We start from the raw sequence: 17,820 nt of genomic DNA, 5'->3' as shown, positions 1-17,820 counted from the left end.
AAGAGTTACCTTGAGTTTTGTGGAGAAAGGTTGGTTGATTCCCCCAATTGTTCATTCTTCTTTTTTTTCTTAGATGACAGAGGAGAATCGGACTCTGCCTCACCTGCAAAGACATTTTGACCTAAAGTCACCACACTAACCTGCTTATTTGACCTAAAGTCACGTCGCTAACCTGCTTATTTGACCTAAAGTCACCTCACTTCCCTGCTTATTTAACCTGCACAGCCAGAACAAGTAGTGCCCAGTTTTCAGAAGGTAAATGTTCTGATGACCACTAAAATCCATAAAGTTTTGTATAGTCTCCAACAGTACAGAGGCTCCAGCAATATCTGCCAAATGATAGGTCAAGCTGATTATTTCTCTATGGCACCAAAACAGACACAGAACTAGCAATAGCCACAGAAAGACAACACACACACACACACACACACACACACACACACACACACACACACACACACACACGAGTGTGTGTGTGTATGCATTTGTATTCTTATGTATATGAGGAAATTAATATTTCAATGTATTAAGTTATATTAATTTCCAAAAAACAAAACGAGTGTCATCAGTAGTGTTACTGAGGATGACAAGAATGAAAATAACTACACTGGAGGCCTTAATGGTTTGTTTTTTTGGGTATCTTATGGCAGCCAGCCTAGTGAATAGCAGTGATACATAGATAGAGACGATACACAAAAATATACATATTGATGACAGATTCAGTGGAGTGGAGATTTATTTGGTGCAATGGTTACCTTGCACTCTTAGCCAACTATGCATAGATTTGGCCATCACAAAATAGTATTTGTAAAACCAAAAAATGCATCCTTTTTACATTTAATAAATAAGTTGTACACAATTTCTTCTCATTTTCATTTCTACTCTTGCTAAATGTTTGCTTGTAATCATGCATCACATTTTCAAGAGTCATTCGGAATACATCAGATATTAAACACATCAAAATATCACATTAAACATATTATTGGTATAAAAAAACAAAAAGAAATTAACACTTTAAAGGTTCATATACTCTCATTGTTGTTGCTTTTTACAAAGTAGCGACAATATTTACTGTGTGACTACATTGATATTTACTGGGTTTTTTTTTAGTTTTTATTGGGGTTACATTTACAACTCTATGTATTTGGTTAATACACGCTTTAAGCAATTTTTGTAGCTTGTGTCGAAGGCAGTATGTAAATCCAGGTGAACAAGTATGTCCAGCAACCCAGAATCAACTGCTAACAGTAAATCGTTTATAACTCTGACCAAGGCAGTTTCAGAACTATGGTTAATGCTAAACACAGACTGAAACTAGAAGACACACATTTCTTCAGTTGGGAAGCCACTGCATGTTCAAGCTTTAATAAATGGAGTGGGCATAGCATCTATATGAGAGGTAGTAGCTCTGCCTGCCTTAATAAGCCTAATGACAAGACTTTCATCCACATGGGCAAAAGCAGAAAATCAGCTGACAATAGTAGGTAATTGTAAAACAACCTCATTGCAGGATGTTCTCAAATAAGTCTTAGTTAACATGAACAATTTACAGATTTACAGTTTACAATTTAATTTGGTTGACAATATCATGTGTTGATTGTACAGCATCTTTGGGTACTGAAAATCATGCTATAGATGCATAACATGGGCAACAGCCACTACAGTTCATCCACAAATAAATAGGGAAATTGAGATTTTTCTTCATTTTCCTATCAGTGAGATGCAAAACATGCATAGGTCAAAGTCTGTTCTTAACACAGAATTTTGAAAAGATGAGATCCACATATACATTGTGACTCCATCCAGGTTAATCTATCATGAAGATAACCCATACTCTCTCATTCTTACTTTAGCCATGTGCAACAATATGAGACAGGACTTGAGTTAATTGATGCTTGGAGATGTCACACTCTGCAGCTAGTGGACACGTACCAGCAACTATTGCTTGAAACTAGAAAAAGCATGCAATTCAGTCTACATGAATCTGGACTTCAGTCCACATTACTGAATCCCAGAATAAGAAAGTCATTTAATTCATGAAGCACAGTAAACCTGATTATTCCTGGACCTCTCATTGGCTGGGTATTACTGCAGATGTTTGCATGATGCTATTCAAGTACACACAAGTTTTGCATGCAAGAACAGACTCATGCAGTAACATTCCAAACTTGCATCTCAGATCTTTAGAAGTCTTTCCTCTCTTCATTAAAGCCCAACCAGGCATGGATTTCTATACAACCTCTCTCTCTCTCTATATATATATATATATTATACAAATAGAATATAAGCAGAAAATAAAGGAAATTTGTATGCAGTGTTAAAAACAAAATAACAGCTTCTACAGGCTACAGTAGCAAGAATTTAATGTGACCTCATATATATGTTAATAGTTGACTTAAATCAGTCATTTTAATAGTAATTAAATTTGAAGAATCTGACATTTTTTGAAGTGTTGTTTAACACTTTATTTGTCCTAATGCCATATGTTTCAGTTCATAGTCTTTACTTATAAATGTAAAAATGTTTGATTGGTAGTATAATTGCCATTAGACAAAACCTTTTTACTATTGTAAATTTTTATTGAAATTTTATTTAATTTTTATTAAAGCCATCATAGAGACCATGTAATGGGTTTAAATTCTGAAAACAAAAATGTATTTCAAAGCAAGTGGCCAATAGGTATTTGAGAAACAAGTTACATCCATACTGGATCCTATAATCTTGGAACCCATAATCTCTGAGTCAGGCCTTATGAATTATTTGGCTTTAGGAAAAGCATATTATAAATAGAATTCTTGTTATTTTATTACTATTATCATCATCATCATTATTTTAATTAATATTATTATCACAAGACCACTGCTTAATGAGTAACTGAAAGGACTAATCTCGGCTACCCTCTTTAAATGCTCAACAGAGCATTCAAACCTGTCCCCACATACTCCACCTGTGGAGTATCACACTAGAACATAAAGGTAAGCACAAAAGACAATGTGATCAATAGCCAAGGTGTTTCTTGCCCAGGTTAAATCAACCTCATTGACAAAAATATATTTTAAATATGGAGTTGATCAAAAATGTAGGAAAAATAACAACAACAACAAACCAAACAAACAAAACACATGCAAGAAATAAATTAGCAAAAAGTATTTTAGAATTCTATTGAAATCAATATTATATTCACTTCCAATAAACTGAAATTTAAGAACTATTAGACAAACAATTAAATCCCATTAAAAGAAATTTATGTCAAAGGCCAGTGGAAAATTGAGCCTAGATTCCATTTGGATGAATCTAGTAGGCTGAAGGAAAACAACAATGTAGGCTAAGAAACAAATGGAGGGGAAAAAAGAACATACTGGATTTGACATATCCATGTGATGGATATTTTTATGTTCAGATGAAATATAATAAGGCTGAAACAATAGCCATACAACCCTGTTTGAAATATTCAAGGTTAGAAGTTTTCTTAACACCTGTTAATATGGAATATGGGTTATGCATCAGGCCCAGGCCTGATGTTGTCTTTATTTCAATGAAGAAAGGATAAACAATGTTGTTTTTGCCAGTCCAAAAGAAGGGAGTGGTAATAAATTCAAGGAGCATATTGAAGATTGGTGGACATTTCTTGGAGATATGAATACGGATAAAAAAAGAAGTCAGTCAGGACAAAGCCAGGTAGTACCATAAGTGAAGGTAACCAGAAAACTGTTTTATCAAATTCTGCAAGTTAGATTGAAGGCCAGGCCTGGTCCATGGGTGGATGGTGAGCTTCATGGCCCAAAAGCTTCTGGAGCCAAGAGAAAACAAATAATGTGTAGAAGCCACGAAAGTGGAGAAAGGAGAAAAGGAAAATGCATGAATGCTTAAAAGCTGAATAAAGGGAAAGTTAAAGTGAAAATATGATAAAGGTGAAATGTTTTATATACATGAATGTTTGAAGAAAAAAAGAGAAAAACACTGGTATAAATGTAAAAGAATGATTTCTGGTTAGGGATAGGAAGGAACTTGTGTGATCTAGGTTTAAGGTAGGGAAGGGTATTCCATTGCACCTCTTCAACTAGGGAAAATGGGGTGACATCCTTCAGTGAGTGATGGACGACAGCTGTCAAGATTAGCTCGACCAAGCACTACCCTGAAAACCCAGATGAGCACTGTTTCCAGAAAGACAAGAAGGCACTGCTCGAAAAAAGAAGCTCTAGGTGTAACACAGCTCATGATTAGAAAGGGACTTTTGAAGTGTGTGCATTTACACTTATAGAGAAGGAAAGTAGTTGCTGTATGTGAGTTATGGAATTGCATGTTTCTGTGTGATCATGTCTGATATTTTATGTTTATATTCTTTTGTTGATGCACTGGTTTGTGGATAACAGGAAATTATTGAGACTTTGTCATAAGTGTATTGGTTTGCATTTTGAGGGTGACGTTTAGAGTTGATGAGTGATATAGAATAGTGGGAGAATAGTAAGGAGTTGTGACAAAGAGGAATCAAAGTGAAACAGGCCATAGAGTGTTTATTGTTCTGTGGGATAGTACTAATGCTAAATAAAATAGTTGAATGAGAATGAGTTGTCAAGCCAGCCACAGGTATGCAAATCAAAATTCTTGGAAGCCTTCCCCAGGAGGCCAGGACAGATGTGCCCGGAACCTAGCTGAAGGGCGAAGCAACCCAACCTGTCAGGTATGTCAGCTCATGCTTCAACTTCCTTGCCTCTTCAGTAAGTGCCTCCAGAACAAGATGTTTTCGCTGTCTTGTGTGCCATGGGGTGCTCCCTAAAGTAACACAGGCAACAACGAATAAACTCTGGGCACTTACCTGGGCTCTGATCATACGTGAAGTCCAGTGGAGGAATCTCTACAATGGACATTCTGGAACAAGGACAAGTCAGCCTTGTTCCTACAGCGCCGGCTCTCCAGCATGACTGAACTAAGAAAGACGGTGTCAGTGAAATAGCTTCATCCCAACAGAAGAACTACATATTGGAATGTCTAACTGTGTTCTTAGTAGGCTGGCCATTCTGTAACACTGAGTGATTAGAGGCAGGATGCATTTGGAGAGAAGAGCATATTTATTTAGGGCAAATTCAGAATTGCAATCAGATCAAGGTCAAAGATCCAGAGGAATCAGATAATGAAACAGAAGTGGAATACATCGCCAACAAAACATGAAGGCTAAACACCATACAAAAAAACTGGGTAAACACAAAGAGAAAGCTCTGTACAAGAAATGTCTAACATCCTTCTAACATCCTTAACAGTACTTCCAACATTTAACATAGCACATCTATCAATGACCAGATATAAGAAAAACAAAGACAAAAAAAGAAACACCTGGAACTGATTAAATAGGGAAGGGAAGAGACACAGGTGGGAGGTGGGGTTAATTTGGGGCACAAAACCAAATCAATCAGAAATCACATGGCTAGACAGGAAACCAAAAAAAAAAAAAAAAAGACCACATGGCAGGCCATCACCATGGGAACCATGATACCATAGGAGGGGTGTAACATTGAGCGGTAAGGAGGCAGATGCATGTGTGGAGAGGAGGGAGATTTATTATGGGCAAATCCAGAATCAGAGTCATTAAAGCAGTCCAGGGTCATAGAGCCAACACGGAGAGCATGGGGATACATGATTAACAAAACAAACACATGGAGGCAAAAGGGGAAGCAGGCTATAACAAAGACTAGGGAAAACTCAGAGCTAAGAAACACAAAAGGCTAGAATACACGGAGTATAAATTAACACATTCACAATCACATAAACGCAACCATTCAATGAACACCCAAACACTGGGATCCAGGCAGGGTTTAAATGCATGAACTTAAAACTAGAAATAGGGGACAGGTGTGGAAAATCAAATGAGGTGAGGAGAAAACGAAACCATGGAACGGAACAAAAAAACACAAGACAGGAAAAACACGGAACCCGGGAGAGACTAATCATGACAAGGGGCAACTGTGACACCAGTAGCATAAAAACACGAGTTTTCAGAATTTCTCTATTAACCTTAGACTTTTTTGTTCCATTATATTTACATTTACTATATGGAATTTAGCAGATATGATCTACCAAAGTGCTTTTAGCTGTCTACTTAGATAGTACAAATAGTTCACAACCAACTATACTCACATATTGTTTTGGATAGCAGACCTATGGAAAATTGGTACCAAGCAAAGTGGAGCCCCTCTATGTTGGCAGAATATTACTGGACACTGAAGAAAGATGTTTAACATTGTACATATTTTAAATTTAATAAAAGCCTCATTTATGAATAAGTAATATATACTTAATGTAAAATTCACTTAAAAACAATGCCTTAGATATGAATTCAGCATAAAAATTTGTGGTGTCATTAAATGAGTTATGATGAAGAAACTAGCTGCTTGAGTAGTCTTTTTTACAGATGCTTTCTTACTTTTACTTAAGTAATAATTTAAATGACTACTTTTACTTCTACTTGAGTAATATTATTTTTAAAGAACAGTACTTTTATTTGAGGACAGATTTTGTACTACCCACGTCTTTATACTACCCACGTCTAGTATAAAAGTGTTATATTTGTTGGAAATTCAAAGCTTCCTTGTTAAAATCTATATCTTTTCAGTTAAATCCACTATACTTATAAAGGTTACTTACCTATCTACTCATGATAATTCCTTATGTATTTACTATGAGAATGCAGAGAAATTATATAGCAAAATTGTGCAAATGGCTAATTGGCTAACTATAGTATTTTTAAAATTGCATAAGAAAAACAAATTATCAATTTACTCTACTATATCCTTGAAGGCAGCTTTCCAATGTATTCAAAATACAACACTATTCAGTTTACTATATATCACATCTTGAAGCTCTATAAAATCAACCAGTCAAATTGTTATTAGATTGTACCACCATATTCTTAAAGAACAACTTTGTACATACTCAGTGTATTGTGAGATTGAGGCAGGATACTGAGGCAGGTCTCCATAGTACAAAAAACAGACATTTATTGAAGCAGACAAACTGAAACCAAACACAATGAACAGCAATAGACAATAGGACACTACAAATGGTAAAACAGGTAGCACTCAATAGGACAGGCAGACTGGCAAGAAGCACAGTGTGCAAGACATGCACAGGATCAAAGACAGACAAAGGACTAATACAAGCAAGGCCTTAAATATACACATTAACAAGGATGGTAACTGAGGACAGGTGTAACAAATGATCAACTAACAAGGGAGGGGCATAGTAATGAGGAGAAAGACACACACAGCCAGAATGATACACACAGATTAAAGCCATGTGCCTAGAGGCAAAGTGGGATTGGGGGGAGGAATCGTGGAGGGGGCCATGACATGTATATCTTTCAGTCATTTTTACTCTAGGAATCTGGAATGTGATAAAATGCTGCAAAATGTCTATTTTGTTAGGCTACTGAAACAAACTATAGATTGTTGATGTTGTACAACATGGATCTAATGGAATGCTACTACAGCAGTATGACCCAATCAAAAAGGCTACATGAAGGGCATAAGGAAACTATGGATGAGAGGATCTTCATCCACACTCACAGACAAGCAATTAATTAACCAGCACTCAAACACTGTGTAATGATGACTACCATCACAACTGGAGAGAAATTAAATAAAGAGTAAATATCAATGCCCAGAGAAAACATCTACTCCATTTGAGAAAGAATGTATCGTGGACATGTGTGGTCCAGCTGTGGACATGCAGAATATTATCAGGGCTAAGCGAACTACTGCCAGCCATCACTATACACTCCCCTGACTTAGTGGCAAGGTATCAGCAGACAGTATGCTAGCAGATATGAATACAGAAATAAGCACAACAACCACTATAACTGAAACCAACAAACTGGTATATGCCACTGTACTAGGCTATACAATACAAGACACAGGACACTCCCACTTCCCCCTTGGAAATAGAGGCCAAGATAAAAGTCAACACATAAGGAAGTCATAAAGTTTACAGGGCTTCAGAAGGGCACAAATTCAACAATGGGGTCTTGCTATAGAAGAAATACAATGGGCGGCTCATAGGTGAGGCTATAGCGTCTGCTAAACAAAGTTTAACAGCACTGACATCAAGACTGCAGAGATAAACAAAAGATGCAGCAGCCAAAAGGTTAAATGTCCTCTTCACCAATGAACCAGCCAAAGTATACCCTGACTGTGGATCCCTCAAGACCTGAAACATAACAGTAAAGGAAGAGCAAATGGGAGAATGAAGCATCACATAACACACATAGTGCACAGTGGTTAATAGATCTCAAAGCAGAAGCAGATCACCAAAAATGAAAAAATCCAGAACAAGAAACAGTTGATATTGCAAAAGCAGATGTTCAAGAGTGGGTCAGAAACAAAAAGAACATGGCAGCCCTTGGTCCTGATATGATCCATGCCTACAAGCTAAAGAAAAATGTATCTCTTCTTGGTCAACTAGCAGAACAAATGAACCACCTCCTCCCATCTGGGCTGACTAACAGAAGGACTCCAAGTTTCCAAGGGCGAAACACCATTTAACTACAGACCAATAACCTGCCTGTCGAAAACACAGAAGCTCCTGTCAGGAAAAATAGCCACTTATTGGTAAGATGCAAGGTAAAGTCAGTGACACTGTTACAACATTTAAAAAGGTTGAGAAAGGTTTATGACCAAAACTATATGGACAAATCTGTCACCATTTCAGAACTGCTGAGAGTTCTGCAAGGTTAGATTTACAAGACTATGATGGTGAGAAAACAAATTGGATATTTTATGAACAGTAGCTGCAAAAGAAATGGATAAGGCCTTTAAAACAGAGAAAATCTTGGTTGAAATATGAAAAACAGGAAAATGTGTTTATAGAAATGGATTACGTGGCCTGAAAAATTCCTGTTTCCCTGCCAAAGATGTGCTTGATATCACATCTACAGTGGTGTGAAAAAGTGTTTGCCCCCTTCCTGATATCTTTTTTTTTTTTGCATGTTTGTCACACTTAAATGTTTCAGATCATCAAACAAATTTAAATATTAGACAAAGATAACACAAGTAACACAAAATGCAGTTTTTAAATGAAGGTTTTTATTATTAAGGGGAAAAATTCAAAACCTGCATGGCCCTGTGTGAAAAAGTGATTGCCCCCCTGTTAAAACATAAATTAACTGTGGTTTATCACATCTTTGGAAAGCTGAGTTCAATTCCTCTAGCCACACCCACATCTGATTACTGCCACACTTGTTCTTAATCAAGAACTTACTTAAATATGACCTGCCTGACAAAGTGAAGTAGACCAAAAGATCCTCAAAAGTTAGACAGCATGCTGCGAGCCAAAGAAATTGAGATTTATCAGTTTGGAAAAGGTTATAAAGCCATTTCTAAAGCTTTGGGACTCCAATCAACCACAGTGAGAGCCATTATCCACAAATGGCAAAAACATGGAACAGTGGTGAACCATCCCAGGAGTGACCCACCAACCAAAATTACCCCAAGAGCACAGCGACGACTCATACAAGAGGTCACAAAAGACCCCACAACAACATCCAAAGAACTGCAGGCCTCACTTGCCTCAGTTAAGGTCAGTGTTCATGACTCCACCATAAGAAGGATGGCCTGTATGGCAGAGTTCCAAGCCGAAAACCACTGCTGAGCAAAAAGAACACAAAGGCTCGTCTCAGTTTTGCCAGAAAACACCTTGATGATCCCCAAGACTTTTGGGAAAATACTCTGTGCACTGATGAGACAAAAGTTGAACTTTTTGGAAGGTGTATGTCCCACTACATCTGGCATAAAAGTTACACAGCATTTCAGAAAAGGAACATCATACCAACAGTAAAATAGGGTGGTGGTAGTGTGATGGTCTAGGGCTATTTTGCTGCTTCAGGACCTGGAAGACTTGCAGTGGTAAATAGAACCATGAATTCTGCTGTCTACCAAAAAATCCTGAAGGAGAATGTCCGGCCATCTGTTCATGACCTCAAGCTGAAGCGCACTTGGGTTCTGCAGCAGGAAAATGATCCAAAAACACACCAGTAAGTCCACCTCTGAAAGGCTTAATAAAAACTAAATGAAGACTTTGGAGTGGCCTAGTCAAAAGTCCTCACCTGAATCTGATTGAGATGCTTTGGCATGACCTTAAAAAGGTGGTTCATGCTTGAAAACCCTCCAATGTGGCCGAATTACAGCAATTCTGCAAAGATGAGTGGGCCAAAATTCCTCCACAGTGCTGTAAAAGACTCATTGCCAGTTACTGCAATTGCTTGATTGCAGTTGTTGCTGCTAAGGTTGGCCCAACCAGTTATTAGGTTTAGGGGGCAATCACTTTTTCACACAGAGCCATGTGGGTTTGGATTTTTTCCCCCCTTAATAATAAAAACTTTCATTTAAAACTGCATTGTGCTTACTTGTGTCTTTGTCTAATATTTAAATTTCTTTGATGAACTGAAACATTTAAGTGTGACAAACATGCAAAAAAATAAGATATCAGGAAGGGGGCAAACACTTTCACACTACTGTACCTCAAAAAAGCCATCTCTTGACAAACTTGGGAACCACTTCATCACAGAGGACCTTCTGAAAAGCCTGAAGATCTCTAAGATCCCAAGTCACCTGCACTCCCTGGGTGGCAATTGGTTCAGCAATGGTCACGCACTGCATGTCTCCCATTAAACCCTGCCACAGTGCTACACATGAGGAGACCCTTTCATAGATTATAGTCTTCACTGCTTATAACTCCATAGTTTTAGGCTACAGAATCATAATTCACAAATCTCCTTGGAAAAAGCTAGTATTAGGTCTAGGTTGAATTTGTTTACAGAACTGGGCCTCATTTAATTGTAACCTTCATCTCATTGAAGAGCCCTAAATCAGTAGACAGCTTTTCTATACCTGAGGAGTATAAGGACTTTGCAGAGGTATTTAGCAAGGGTAAGGCAGCAACACTACCACCCCATCATCCCTAAGAATGAGTAGCGAATATAGATTACACATTATTCTGCTAAAAACGTTTGGTTTGTTAGGGTTGAGTTGTCTCATCTGACAGGAACCAGGACCCCTGTTGCTCAAGATTCCTAGCAAGTTTAACGTGATGTTCACTATGACCTCAAATTTTGTCATAACCTCAAGTAATGACTGGTTATCTTGGTGTAATCCTCAAACTGTGGTGTATGCTTCTATTATTTAATCATTTGTACATTGTTTTCTTATTCTCTTCATTATTTGTTCATTATTGTTATTCATTATAATTATTCCTCTACATATTGTTTAAATCATATTTATTGTAAAAAAATTGTTAGCCACTTTTTATTGTGTTTACTGGTAATCTTTATATTAATCAAATTCACAAATTATATATTAGTCTGTAGCTTTCAAGTTAAAATAGAAAATGAATTAAAGTGACAGCCCTTCATTATTGTAGATGATGCTGGTTTTAGGGAGTTTGTAGGTATTTTACATCCTCATAAATCATTGAAAAGTACAGTGCATTCTTGAAATTCATTCAAAGGTAAGGTGGAAGTTGAGTACAAAGAGGCAAAAGAAAAGGCCAAAGAATGGAACATGTGAACATCTCTTCACAAGGTGTCATGATTGGCCACCCTCCTAGCTTCCCTTTTTTCATAGTTTCCCTGTCGTGTCTGTTTTCCTTTGGCGTGGTTATTTAAGCCCTTTGTTTGGTTTCGCATGTGGTCAGTTATTCTGCAACATATTTGCAGGGATGAGGTGAGAGAGGTTCATTAATAAATGAGGGAAACTACACAAGGGGGGCAAATAAAACAGAGATACAGGGAAAACACTAAGGCAAGGTAACACACAAACTAAGCAAACAAAGACAATAATGGAGATAATGACATTGGTCATGTGTGTAGTCAGTCTTACCAAAATAACTGACAACATTGGAAACCAAACATAGGACTTAAATAACCAAGACAATCAAGCACTAACCAGAGACAGGTGAGCATATGAACAGGCAAAACCAAAACAAGGACTGGAATTAAGGAACAGACGAGGGGTGGAGAAAACGAAACGAGGAGTAAAGAAAAACAGACACGACAGGGAAACTATGAAAACAGGGAAACTAGGAGGGTGGCCAATCCTGACATAAGGATGCATATATAGCCATCATATATCACTTTATAAATTAGAAGAATGAACTGTCAGCTGTTCTGGTGGGAGTGTGAAAATTTTCATTCTTGCTGGTTTTGTTTTTAGTAGCAACAGGTGGTATGGCATTTCTCACTCTATTGACACCAGATGACATCACCAGGTGATGTCTGACAAATTTGAATTTATTGTGGAGTTATAAAAATGACAGACATCAAGTTTTTTTATTCTCATTTATTGTTGACTTATAAAAACAAACAGTAAGTTCCTTTAAGCCCATCACACAGGTCATATCTGAAAGTGGTAATATAGTTTTGAAGACAAAGAATTCCATCAATCCCACCATAAAATAAATGGTTTTTCCTTACTTCTAAGTGCAATTGAAAAAGAATATTTGAACCTTTCTTTCATCTTGCCTTTAGAGACTTTTCCATGTTTCAATTTAGGTTACTAGATACCTAGATTGAACCTTCTTGTGCTACTAGAAAACTGACAAATCAGACCAGTAACTCACTATTTTTTATTCATCAGAATTACTAGCTAATGACATTCTGATCATCCATACAAGTTGTTCAGCCTTTTGATTTGACATCACTGTAGCAACTTAATAACTGCTAGCACTGTTCTTGATCCTTAGCAGCGGAGTCTGTATATCTTTCATGCCCTTGTAGGCTGTCTGATTGATTATACTGGAAACCCTGTCCGACTGTAATTATATCGAAATTGGTTGTTTTATCAGGAATGAGTTTGTTTTTTTGTTTTAAGCAGCTTTGGATAAAAACGTCTTACAAATTAAAATAAATATATGCTAAAAATATATTTTTCTTTTCAATTACATTCATTATTCACATTTATCAAGATGCCATAAGTGAATTACAAAACACGGGTCAGTTGGTGACTTAATCATGGTTTCATTTAGGTTGAGATTAGTTTTACATTTATGTTTTATAGTAATCAACTTACATATCAGCCAATTTTTTAAAAACTATCAACAAAATTCAGAATTCTACCACAGTGAAAATCTCCTACTATTCCCTAATTGGCAATTTTTGCATTTACCATAATTTGCAAAGAAATCCACCAAAGACATTGTTGCTGCCTCTGAAGCTCTCACACACACAAAACTGATAACAGCTTGCTGCAGCCTGGGCCTGTTCTGCAAACATAATCTCCACTCCCTTGAAGTCCATGTCTCCACTTCTGTCTCCATCTTACAATTGCCCCAGCCCCACCACTTGAAATGCCTTACTGTCTCGTCTTAAATGATGGCATGTCATCACAGCCAGTTTGGAGTTTTCAGTTCAAGTTGGTACCATGTCAGACATCGTTTTGAATATCCTGTATATTTGGAGTTAAAATGACCAGTAACTGAAGCAATTCTGCTGTTATGAACCTTCTGAAGTACTCCAGTGGAGAAACAACTTTGTCTGGAGGTGTGACAGTCTGTCCTTTTGAATGTTTTTTTTTTTTCTTTGGATGGTTGTATTTTGCTGTCTGTGGTTCATGTATGGTTGCAGTACATAATCTAAATAATCTGATTCACTGCTATCTGATTCATCAGACTCATCTTAACATCTTGACACATCACTCTCCATGTCTTTGCTACTAGGAGTGTAATCAGGGTCTTCATCTGACCTATCTTCACATCCCTCAAACTCACTGTCATCTCCAGTGATGATATTGAGTGCATCTTGAAGACTCTCTTGGCTCTTGGTATTCATACTACAAGCAATTAAAATGATGTTGAAATAGGCTCAACATAAGAGAGTAAAATTCTTGTTTGTTTTATTTACCAAGTAAAGCATCCCTATTAAAAGTAAGGAGTGATTTAAGTACTGATATGCTAAAACATATTTTAATTGATTTGACATTACTTTTATGCTTACATTTGTTTAAATATGATTTGAATTGAATATCAGAAAATATTTTGATTCAAAACAATTGTATGGGTTTAATTGAGTAGCTCATTAGCATTAGTTCTTATTGTGACAAAGAGGTCACATGGCATCTATTGTAGCTATTTGAAGGTTAAAACCCCACTGTAACATATATATATATATATATATATATATATATATATATATATATATATATATCACAGGAACCACTTTAACTTGCATTTGATCATTTTGTTATAGAAATTGTGTCAGAAGCGGTTCTATGTAATATAGGACATGTTATTTAATCATTAGAATAGTTAAATGGGTTGGAACATATCTTTAGAAATAAAGACAGCCTTTTAAAACTAGCTGGTTTTGTCTCATATGCTAACCAACATTCTGAAAATGAGTACACAATTTGAAAAACACATGACTGCATCCAGGATGTTTAGTATGTGTCACATAGAGACATGATGAGAAAGACTTTTGCCAGATGGCATATAATTGAGTACTGTTTAGGGGAAAGAGGGTCTCATGCCTCAGATGCCAAAAAAAATTCCCATGAAAAAATCATGTTTCCATGTGTTTGTGCATGTCATAAGATTGGGTGACCACTCACCCCTGTTTTAAACAAACCTCCAAAAAACAGGCGATACCTACAAACACTCTCCCAAAAATCAACATTTATGTCTGTTGTTATCTGGCAAATCTCATTCACATGAATGGACTTGTGGACTTGTGACCTGCATGCAATTAATACCATATGTACAATGCACAGCTGGACAGAAACTCTGGATACATACCCACTGATGTAAACATGTGCAAATGTGCAATCTGCAATGCAACCACACAGGCGGTCCGGTGATAAATAAAATAATATGAAAGCCTCAGGTCAAGAAAGATCATGAAAAGCTAAAAATTACAAAATGGTCCTGAATTTTATGTGTACAATGTGAATAGATTTTCAATTGCAACTCTGAAAGCTTATTAGATTTCATTTGAATGGCATTACTTGTATTAATCTCCTAAGATGAAAAAGATAGGGTTATTATGTCATGATATGGCATTAATATGTCATGATCTGAATGACTGTCTGACCAAGAGCACAGTTAAAACATGCAGAAGTGGCCCAAAGCCCACGGCCACATGGCAGATACAGGACACTGACAAGTACAACTGCGTCAAAAAGCAGACACACAGTTGCCACATCACGTATACTCTGCACAGGAGCAGGTGAAGCAGGAGGCAATGGAAGACTTACAGGAAGAGAGGTGGAAGAGAGGGGAAATGCATGTGGTGGCATCTCCACGCTTGTATGGACACTGCGGGAGACACATGAACAGCCATGCTCCCCCTTGTTGCAATCTAAACAGCCCATCAGGCGCATCCGGCGAATGCCAGCCTTCTTAGCTGGAGTTGAGAGTGGAGGAGTGGAGAGGGAGAGGAGCATGTTAATGGGTAGGATTTTCTTAACTTCTCCAAATGGCATAGCAGAACAATCTATGGAGAGGTCTAGTATTAGGCCCTGAGGCACACCTTCATAATGATTGATGAGTTTCCTAGCATGACATTATGCAAGTTCGGTTTAATATTACTACTAGAACAGTAAGACATAATGAAAGTAAATGCATGTTTTATTCTTCAGCAACATGGAAGATGTGGTGGAACACAGGAGGAAAAATGTAAGGACTTATTTGTAGTCAAGATCAAACATCAGGAGTTGTCAGCCAGCTTTCTCTCTTACAGGTATAACGTGCTCATGGGTGCACAGGTTTTCAAGGCCTTAATGCATCATGCATATGTAAAATAGAGGATATGCCTGACAGCAGTGCCACAGATTCAACTGCTGCTGTTTTGTTTTTAAAGGAGTTTGGTGTCCGCTAGTAAGCGTACTTGGTTGCCCTCTAGTGGTTAGTTTTGAATAAATGCTTGGAGTAACAATGAACTTCATGGTCTTTATTAAAAATTGCAGTAATGCAGGTGACTCAGACATGATAACATGAAAATCCAAGGTAGCAGAAAGGGGGTAACAAGTCAAAACTGTTAATAAATTCATTCTTTTCCTTAAAAGTCATTTGTTAAAAGAAAATTCTGAAACAGACATGACTATCTCACATTGGGAATAATTAGATTTCACTAAACCCAATTACTCCTCACAGAAGGAAAAAAAAACCAAAAAACAATACAAGAATAATAATGCCAGCATGCATTACAATGAAGAAAGCACAGCTCTTATACAAGGCAGCCCAAATGGTTTCAAGCTGCTTGAGGAACTAATTGAGAAAGTGATTTATCTGCATTTGTAAAAGTTCCCGTGGTGCAGTGGAAAGCCATGAGAAGGGCAACACAGGGCACAAAGTACAAAATAAACCAGAGACAGCAGCATGCCAAGATCTCCGAGTCTGTACAGCTTGTCATCCACAAGGCAGGAGACATTGAAATCACATCTCATGCAGGGTTTTACCATAAATTATGATGACATGTGCTCATTTTATAACAGGTGCTGTTTTTGAAAACTTACTTTGCATGCATCCACACTTCTTGACCAGTTTGGGGTCAGAGATGTCATCATGGCAAGCCTTACAGTACACTGAGGCCCTAAGGAGAAGAAAATAACATCAGCGTTTTGCTGAAACATCTCAGTGCACTTCATTTTCCAATCACCTGTTTAAGGTAGCAAACTCAAAGCAGTGCAGTGTTCCGTGAACACTCCATCACTCGAGCACACATTCATTTATAACATTCACACATGCACACAGACATTTAGCATTCTATAGTGTGGGTTTTAGGATGTCATGTTGAAGTGCATGGTGTGTTTTAATGTGTCTTATTATTATTATTATTATTAGTTAAGTATATACAGTGCCTTTCTCAGACACAAGGATGCTTTACAGACAGATCTAAAAATTACTCTAAGCTAGTTATTGATTTGATCTACATTACTGCATCTACCCAAAAGGAAGAAATAATAGGACACTCCTCAAAAAATGTGAATGATATGATTTTTATTTTAGCTTTTTTCTCTTCTAATCAAAGGAGTATTCCACTGTGTTTAATACATCAACAAATACTTGCCCGATAGGCAATGTGAATCTACAGCTTGGGGCTAGATAAAGTCAGCTCACTTTAATCCAATTCGTATTTTTCTTATTTATTTAGGTGGTAATATTAAGTTCATAGAAGTCTAAAATAATTTTCTTCAAGGTATTTCCTAGCAGCAAATAAAACATTGTGGATGACAAAAATATAATAGATTTTTCTTATGTTTTTATTAGTTGAAAACAGCAAGGGGTTAGCCCCACTTGTCCATTTATACCAGATGTCCATGGATATGAGCCTTGCATTCTATACTGTGGAAATAGCCAACAAAAAAGTTTTAGGATAGTCAATTTTTTTTAAACATTTTATATAAACTACCATTTGTACCACTAACTATTTTAGTGTCTTTTTCCCCATTCTGTGTGTGTGTGTGTGTGTGTGTGTGTGTGTGTGTGTGTGTGTGTGTGTGTGTGTGTGTACCTCTTCACTTCTTTGGCATCACTGGCAATGAAGATACCCAGTGTTTTCTCTTGCAACTTCACATTTTTCCCTGGATTAATCATCAAACTTCAACACACACACACACACACACACACACACACACACACACACACACACGCGCGCGCACGAAGTGTAAAGAAACCAACCAAGACTGGATTTAGATTACTTTTTGTCTTGCATATGTGTAAATTTGACTGACATGAGCATTTTAGTACTTTGCATTTTCATCCACTGCCAATATTAGCAACTACCTCCCCAGGATCATCTTAGAAAATCAGCATAGTGGGTAAGGAGAGCTTTCTAGATCCTTC

The 17,820-nt window shown here is 37.1% G+C and overlaps 1 protein-coding gene across 1 annotated transcript in view; it reads right to left on the bottom strand.

The window, feature by feature from the left end:
* LOC118240059 (calcium-activated potassium channel subunit alpha-1-like) overlaps window positions 1–17,820 on the bottom strand; it is a 72,680-nt gene that overhangs the window by 596 nt on the left and 54,264 nt on the right. Inside the window, exons 17-20 of the mRNA XM_035533438.1 lie at window positions 17,489–17,575; window positions 16,491–16,567; window positions 15,231–15,379; window positions 10–103 (exon numbers count right to left, since the gene is read on the bottom strand). Coding sequence (XP_035389331.1) covers window positions 10–103; window positions 15,231–15,379; window positions 16,491–16,567; window positions 17,489–17,575 — 407 coding nt within the window. The remainder of the gene's footprint in view (window positions 1–9; window positions 104–15,230; window positions 15,380–16,490; window positions 16,568–17,488; window positions 17,576–17,820) is intronic.

The sequence above is a fragment of the Electrophorus electricus genome, chromosome 14, assembly GCF_013358815.1.
Source record: "Electrophorus electricus isolate fEleEle1 chromosome 14, fEleEle1.pri, whole genome shotgun sequence".
Lineage (NCBI taxonomy): Eukaryota > Metazoa > Chordata > Actinopteri > Gymnotiformes > Gymnotidae > Electrophorus > Electrophorus electricus.
Note: the sequence above shows the minus strand (reverse complement) of the source record. Positions and strands in the feature narration are given on the sequence as shown.